Source organism: Cebus imitator, unplaced genomic scaffold, assembly GCF_001604975.1.
Source record: "Cebus imitator isolate Cc_AM_T3 unplaced genomic scaffold, Cebus_imitator-1.0 Scaffold14, whole genome shotgun sequence".
Classification (NCBI taxonomy): Eukaryota; Metazoa; Chordata; class Mammalia; order Primates; family Cebidae; genus Cebus; species Cebus imitator.
This window is the reverse complement of record NW_016107329.1, coordinates 11,384,365-11,392,771: the sequence shown is the minus strand read 5'-3', so window position 1 is coordinate 11,392,771 and position 8,407 is coordinate 11,384,365. Positions and strand designations below refer to the sequence as shown.

At 41.8% G+C, this 8,407-nt stretch overlaps 1 protein-coding gene across 5 annotated transcripts in view; it reads left to right on the top strand.

Moving 5' to 3' along the window:
- The window catches only part of PCID2 (PCI domain containing 2), a 30,336-nt gene that overhangs the window by 9,087 nt on the left and 12,842 nt on the right, over positions 1–8,407 (top strand). For 4 of the 5 annotated variants that reach the window (XM_017502594.2, XM_017502615.2, XM_037729295.1 and 1 more), the window contains 5 exons: positions 573–646; positions 1,904–1,969; positions 2,934–2,975; positions 3,933–3,987; positions 8,043–8,146. In XM_017502594.2, the coding sequence (XP_017358083.1) occupies positions 573–646; positions 1,904–1,969; positions 2,934–2,975; positions 3,933–3,987; positions 8,043–8,146 (341 nt within the window). Of the gene's footprint in view, positions 1–572; positions 647–1,897; positions 1,970–2,933; positions 2,976–3,932; positions 3,988–8,042; positions 8,147–8,407 lie in introns of those variants that run through there. The other variant, XM_037729291.1, reaches the window with a different exon arrangement.

The window sequence follows — 8,407 nt, the reverse complement described above, 5'->3', positions numbered from 1 at the left end:
TTTTTTTGTTTTTTTTGAAATGGAGTCTTGCTCTGTTGCCCAGGCTGGAGTGCAGTGGCGCTATCTCAGCTCACTGCAACCTCTGCCTCGTGGGTTCAGGGGATTCTTCTGCCTCAGCATCCCAAGTAGCTGAGGCTATAGGTACATACCACCACACCTGGCTAATTTTTGTATTTTTAGTAGAGACAAGGTTTCACCGCGTTAGCCAGGATGGTCTCGATCTCCTGACCTTGTGATCTGCCCACCTCGGCCTCCCAAAGTGCTGGGATTACAGGCATGAGCCACCGTGCCTGGCCTAATTTTTGTAATTTTTTTTTGTGGAAACAGGCTGACGTCGAACTCCTGGCCTCAAGTGATCTGCTTGCCCCGGCCGCCTCAAAATGCTGGGATTACAGGCATGAACCACTGCTCATGGCCTGAACCTTCTATTTAGAGTATTAAATGTAGAGTGTTACTGTGAACTGTAAAGTATAAATTATCTTGAAACAGAGGTTTAAATATTTCTTTCTATATGTTGCATTATTTCTGTGCCTATTAATTTTACTTTTGCCATTTTTCTTTTTTAAAATCAGATGGCCTCTCCAGAGGAGAAGTGTCAGCAAGTCTTGGAACCCCCTTATGATGAAATGTTTGCAGCTCATTTAAGGTAATCTGTTAGGGAGGAAGGAAAACACACACATCTGGAAATTGCTGAACTGACGGGGGATTTTATCTTGCATTATCTTATGCTTGAAACGGATAATTGACTTTGAAAAAGTAGGAAAATGCATTTGTAATTTCACTTTGATAAAGCCTGTGGAAATTTTTTACATCAGTTGTATAATACTATTTTTAAAATCACATAATACTTACCATAGTGACTGGTTAGTGGTCTTTTTAGTAGAGTATGGAACCTAACCATTAACTTACCCTTTTCATGTAATTATGTCTGTTTTTGAACCTCTTTACCTTACTGGGAAAGAAACTAGAGTTGAGCAAAGCAAACAATGCTACTTTTTACATACACTCCATATCTACTGTTTGAGCCCTAAGGGATCAATTCAGGCAGAAGATTGTGTCCTTATGTGAGATTTGATGACTGTCTTTCAGAGCAGCCTGGGCTACAGGGCCAGGGTGCGGTCTGTGAGCAGGAATGCCCTGTGAACCCTACAGGGTCTTTGGAAGAGTTGGGGTACCACCGTGTTCCTTGTAGTACAAAGCACCCGTGATTTCCTAGCTCTGTGCAGCGTGCGATGGGTTCCAGATTTGGCGATGAACTAATACTGACATTATGCAGCTGGGAATCTAGTTTGAATGTCATTGTCAGCCTCTGATAGAGTGGAAGGGTCATACTAATAATGTGTTACTCATAAAATTGCTGGAACTAGGTCCTTCTAGAACTTGAAAGAAGTCTCAAAACTTACTGTAGGACTTCATCTTTTTTTATTTTTATTTTTTTTGAGACTGATTTTTTGCCCAGGCTGGAATGGAATGGCGTGATCTCAGCTCACTGCAACCTCCTCCTCCCAGGTTCGAGTGATTCTCCTGTCTCAGCCTCTTGAGTAGATGGGTTTACAGGCATATGCCACCATGCCCGGCTAATTTTGTATTTTTAGTAGAGATGGGGTTTCTCCATTTTGGTCAGGCTGGTCTTGAACTCCTGACCTTGTGATCCGCCCACCTCAGCCTCCCAAAGTGCTGGGATTACAGGTGTGAGCCACCGCACCCGGCCCAGACTTCATCTTTTACTCACTTGTTTGTGTTCAGTCATTTGTGTGTTTCTTCCTTCACCCTTTACCACCTGCCAAGCAGGACCACTAACTTTCATCCCAGGACCACTGGGACCAGTGCAGTGAAGTGAGCTGTGTGTATGGCATAACTAGTGTCTAGGTTTTTATTGTGTGAAAGTGTGTTTCTTTTCCAGGTGCACATACGCAGTGGGGAACCATGATTTCATAGAGGCATACAAGTGCCAGACCGTGATAGTCCAATATCCTTTGTCATTTATGGCAGCTGTCCAGTGTAGAACACGTGCAGTGAATTAGTTGGGACTTGAGACCTGGAAACATTGGGGCAGTTGCTCACTTCTGCAGTTAGAAAGGAATGACAGTGTTTTGGAAGAGAAACTCATTTCAGCTATTTCATTCGGCATTCAGGTACTTAAATTTAGCACGGATCTTAAGACTCATGCAGCCACTTCGTAAGGAAGAACGCTGTGTTAAGAGGAAGGATCTTATTTAATTCTGTTGAGAAGAAGAATGTTTCGTTGCCCTTAATAAGGTAGTAAGTATAGTTACAGGGATTGGTTAAGTCCTGTTGGCAAAATAGCAGAAATCCAGAATCCAGGCAGAGGTGGACAAGAGTGAACTCAGATACACATCCGCATTGAATTGTGGCAGCTGAAAACCTTAAATCAAGCTGGTTTGTACTTAAGTCATTTAAACAGTATCTTTAGTTAAGGCCTGAATCAGTGAGAGTTCTAAGGATTTATATGTATCTCTAGATAATTATCTTTTCTTTTTAACCACCTTGTTTAAATATACACAGAAGAGAGTTGGGCTACTTGCTAACAGCCTCCTTGGAATTTAGGAATTCTGTAGTTGATAAAATCAACTGTATGCTACAGATTCTAAAGCACTTAAATATGACTGACTCATGATCTTCTGGGCTCAGAGAAACCAAACAAAACATTTGAAACAGCTGATTTAAAAAATCTTTTTTATTTAAGAGACAGTATATATGAAATAAATATATTTAGTATACTTGAACCTACTAAGATACAGATATTTGTAATGTGAGTTTATACCTTTTTTTTTCCTTCAAGAACTTATTGCTGTTATAATATACAATCTGCTAAAGGGTGAGCTACATTCCTTAAAATTTAGGTTCTTATTCCTTTTATTCTACGTAGCATTATTTGAACTGTATATGCCGTATCTTCCTTAACACAGTACGTCATTCTTGCGAGCATTCCAGGCGCACAAAGAAGAAAACTGGTAAATGTGAACAGAAACAGCTGGAGATTAGCAAATCGCAATTTTTTTTTAGCAGAATCTTTTCACAAATTTTCTTTAAATAAATATATATTGTATTTTTTCCATGTGGATATTTAATATCAGTGTGTTGACATATGGTAATGTCTACACAGATAGTGGAGTTATAAATCAAGTAAACTTTAATTGTAGATCAGCCACATTGTTTGGAGTGTGTGTATGTAAATATAGTATTATTTTTATTTCAGATGTCTGTTTCCCCAGATATTTATTAAATACTGCTTTTTCCTTCAGTTATCAATTTTGAACTTGTTTTTGATTTTAAACGTTGGATAAAAGAGGTGGACCAACTACAGTTCATTTGGGGTGTTCTAATACATAGTAATGGTGGCATTTTTAAATGCCTTGCCAAACTAATTCAAATAGATTCTTAATTTTATGACTTATTAACAAACTGTAGATAAATACTGAAATTTTTTTATACTAAAATAACCAAAGGCCTTTTGCAAACAAACAAATCCACGCTTTTCTCTTTTAATGTGAAAGCTCACGCATGAAAACCGTCCACTTTGGCCAGTTGGCTGTAAAGATTTTGTGACATTTTGTGTATTATATATTCTGGCTCCTGTTAGGAAATCTGATCAAACCACTGCTTTTTTAGTGGCGCTGTTAGGATCCTGGTGGGAAGCTGAGGGGAGGAGAATATCCTGGGAGCCCGGAGCTGAAACAGGGCTGGGTCTTCTGACAGGGCTGGGGACAGGTGTGGAGCCCTGCAGTGTGGGGCCCCAGGATGATCGGGAAGTTTGGGTCCTGCAGCCCACCTGGACAGAGGGTGCAGAAGCAGATACCTGTCAGAGTTTTGGAAAAACATGGACCCCATTCTGGATAGTAGCCCTGGGTGGCCTCTGGGGATGGAATCTGGTGCCTCACAGCCCCTCACACGTTTCTTTTTGCACTTAGGGCTCTGCCTGTCATGTATGCAGTTGCGCTTGACCTTCGAGTGTTTGCCAATAATGTAAGTTTAATTTGCTGTCATTATTGCTTTAAAACTAAAACTTGGTGACTGTTGTTTAATTTCATGTTATTTTTTCCAAAATTTTTGAGGGGTAAATGGGAGTTGAGATGTGACTGGTATAGGGAGCAAAAGAACAGATATTGACTATTTTTTCTGGGTTAACACAAACAGATTTAAATAAACATTTGCTCAGATTTCCACACTGTTCATATAGAGGGAGAGGTTTCAGTCTGTGGTTAACCATTTATGGTATGTGTTATTTTTGTGAAATGAGTGGAACAACAACATATGAGCTATTCTGTGTCTCTTCTACCCTTAAGATGTGGCCTGCTCCCCGCCGAAAAGAATTCAGCTTTATATAGATTTGGGCAGTAGCAAGGGGCTTCCTGGGGTGAGGGGAGATCCTGGCTTTTATGGAGGTGACTTCCCCTTGGGGACCCACAGAAGCTCCCATTACGGAGCAGCATTTGTCAACTTTTTGGTCTTAGGACAACCCGTTTACAGTTTTAGAAATGATTGATGACTCCAGTTCCAGGCAGGATGCAGTAGATTTCTCCCTACTGCACCTGTTAAACAGTTAAAACCTTGGGAGTTGTCAGGCCAGCATGGCTATGGGAGATGGAGAGAAGGGGGGATGGGGCTCTCAGAGTCACGTGTAGGGAGTACCCGGGTTTCCTTTTTGCCTCCTGTCTGTCCTGGACTGGGTGCCTTAGAAGCCTGAAGTCTTCCACCATCAGGCAGAGACAAAAAGCCCCAAGGAATCCAGGAGGCTGGGAAGACAGTCCAGCACGACAGAACTCTGACCGTCACTGCTTCACTCCAGTGTCAGGCACAAAAAGTCAGCAAGTCCCTCCTACCCCATCAGCAAAGTGGTATAGGCTGCGGGCGGCCCAGGACCTCCACCCTGGGCTAGCAGTAATGAGGAGCTGGTCCCCTTCCCACCAGGTTGATGTCAGAGGCTGCGCAGGGGACCTGGGTCTCCCCGACTCAGGGGCAAAGGGGTGCCCCTGTTTCCCTACTTGTGTGGTGAGGCCTGCTAAAAGCAAGATAAGTAAGGTCCATCGTCTTGTCACGTAATGCCCCAAATGTTCAGGATTTAATGACACTGATTACCAGGAAAAATCTCAACTTTTAAAAATTTCGAATGAGAAAAAATATTCAGCAGAAGACACCAATGCTAAGATTTCACAGCTGTTGGAATTATCTGACAGGAATTTTAAACAGCCCTCTAAGAATGATTCAGCAAGCAATTAAGAACATGCTTGAAAGGAATGAAAATATTTAAAGGCTCAACAGGGAAATAGGAAACACAAAGAAGAACCAAATGGAAATTTTAGAACTGAAAAGTATATTGAAGACCCCAGAGAGCTTTTATTTTTGTTTTATCTGTTTATATTTACTATATTAGATATTTTAATTAGAGAAGATTTTTAAATATTTATTCATTTTAAAGCAACAACAGTAAACCTTTTACATGTAACATAACTGACTTTTTAAATAAAAAATAACTATATTTCCAAAACAAAATACTAAGAAAAGTGGTGTCACATCACTTTTGACCTCTTTGATGTCGAGTTCAGCAGAAGCCATCTAGTCCTCTTACCTGCTTCTGCACTCACTCTGTTGCAGTATACTGTTTTTAATAAAGTATTTCAAGACATTCTGGCCTCACAAAGATGCAAGTGGAGACGAGGGCAATATTCTGATAGGCTTTCCAGACCACTGAGATAATTCTTCTTTGACTCTGTATACCAAAACTCCAAGAAGCAGTTGTTTTTTAAAGGTTAGTTAACAGTGTGGCTTCTGAAGTGTACAATAGACTTTTTCTACCTTTGCACTAAGATCCACTGGTCTGCCTAGAGCACTTTGAATGGATTTTGTTGTATTTTGCATTAGTCATATCTTGGTCCATTTGGGCTGCTCCAGCATAACATTGTAAACTGGGTGGCTTGTAAACAACAAACATTGATGTCTCACAGTTTTGGAGGCAGGGAGGTCCCAGATCAAGTCACCAGCAGATTCAGGGTCTGGCGAGCACTGCTCCCTGGCTCATAGCATCTTCTTGCTGTGTCAGCATGTGGTAGATGGGGCAAGGGATCTCTCTGGGGTCTTTTATGAGGGCACCAATCCCATTCATGACAGCATCACCTTCATGACCCCATCACCTCCTAAAGGCCCCTCTTCCAAACGCTATCACCTTGAGGATTAGGATTCAGCATGAGCCTTGGAGGGGACACAAACATTTAGACCATAGCAGGCCATTTGGAGAATGTTGGCTTACTGAGCCATGCAGCAGCTGCCAAGTGTTGACATACCACTGTTAAAAACCCAACCCCCAAGCCCCTACCTTTCTTAACATCTCCAGGGACCTCATCAGAAAAGTCTTGGAGTAAGGAGAAACTGCTAAGCTCATGGTGGTTGATAAAAGTTTCCCAGAATTCTAATTTTTATTGAAAGCACAAATGTCATTGGCAACCAGTACTATCAGTTGTTTGCCTAGAAGTGACAAATTTGTTTCATTCATTTTGGAGAACATGGTCTGCCAGATGCTCAAGGCTGGGTAGCTGTGTTTGCCTGTCAATTTTCTGTTCCCCAAGAAGCAGCTAGTCCAGCTCACAGCTCAGACAGCTGCCCAGAGCTTTTCCGTAAACAGTCATGAGACACCGTGTGCACCAGAAGTGCTGCATGCTTCTCATTTCATCACAAAGAATATCTAAAATACGTGTGCTCAAGGACCAGGATTTAAGAAAATTCATATTTGCTGCATTATCAACAACATTTTATTTATCTATTTAGAGATGGCCTTGCTTTGCCACTCAAGCTGAAGTGCAATGGTGCAATCATAGCTCGCTGCAGGCTCCAGTTCCTGGGCTGAAGCCTCCCACCTCGGCCTCCCGAGTAGCTGGGACTACAGGTGTATGCCATGATATCAGGCTAATTTTAAAATTTTTCATAAAGACAGATTCTTGGCATGTGGCCCAGGTTGGTCTCAAACTCCTAGGTTCAAGTGATTTTCCACCTTAGCCTCCCCAAAGTGCTGGGATTACAGGTGCGAACCACTGTGCTTGGCCCATCAAGGTCATAAAGGGAAACGAATTGTATTGGTTTGTTGATTGATTGCAAGTGTCTGGTGTTTAAGAACATGATTATCTTGTAGTTTGGTGCCGGTGAGAGCACTCCAGCATTTTACCTATTGCTGTTTTTGCACCATCAGTGTAAATGTTATAATACAGTAAAAAAAAGACCATGATGGCTTAGTGTTGTCATAAATATAGTTTGAGCTGTGTGTGGGTCATCTGCACACCTGTTGTAGGCCTCGGGTTTGTGGAGAACACAAGTGGGAGAAACAGGTTCTTTCTTCTTTAACCAAGGCTATCCTCCTAAATTCAGGGGAAAAGTCAAACTCAGTGATGTCTTTAATGTTTGTTAAACGTTTTTATTTCAAGCATTTTGACTAGCCAACTTCAGGGACCTAAGTAAGAGAAAGCTCAGTTGCATATTAACATAAGTAGTGCAGGTTTGAAAAATTGGTGACTGACTTGAATTAATTGAAGAAAGATTTGGTTTGTGGAAGAATTGGAATAATATAGAGTACTCCATTTTTAAAAATATTATGGTACATGCTAGCTGATTTCTCCAGAATCCTTTGAGACTTTGACTCTTAATTGTATCCATTTTTTACGTTAAGGAGTAAATGTTTTGGCTGGGCACAGTGGCTCATGCCTGTAATCCCAACACTTTGGGAGGCCAAGGTGGGAGGATTACTTGGAGTCAGAAGTTCAGGATCAGCCAGAATAACAAAGTGAGACCCTATCTCTCCCCGCCCCCCGGGCAAAAAAAATAATTAAAATTAAAACAAAAACCCCCAAACTAGCCAGGCATTGTGGTGTCTGGTTCCCTGGTTCCACTTCCTCAGAAGGCTGAGATGGGAGGATGGGTGTAGCCCAGGAGGCTGAGGCTACAGTGAGGTGTGATTGTGCCACTGCGTCCAGCCTGGGCAACGCAGCAAGACCTTGCCTCGGAAAAATAAAATAAATGTTTTTATATTTTCTTAGGCAGATCAGCAGTTGGTAAAGAAAGGAAAAAGCAAAGTTGGGGACATGTTAGAAAAAGCAGCAGAGTTACTGATGAGCTGTTTCCGGGTCTGTGCCAGCGACACGTGAGTAAGGACTTGAGGAACACAAGACGCTTTGGTCGTGTTCTTTATTGCAGTGTTCACCCCTTTCTGGCCTGTGTTTATTGTTGACATGTATTTTACTTCCACACATAATCCCACAGCCATCGTTATTTTTGCTTTGGAAAGTTAATTGTTTTGTAAAGGAAAGAAGAGCTCAGGGGAAGAGAGGTCTTTTCATTTGCCCACATGTGACGGTGCCTGGAGCCTCTGCAGGTCCCAGTCTTTTCATTGCCCACATGTGAC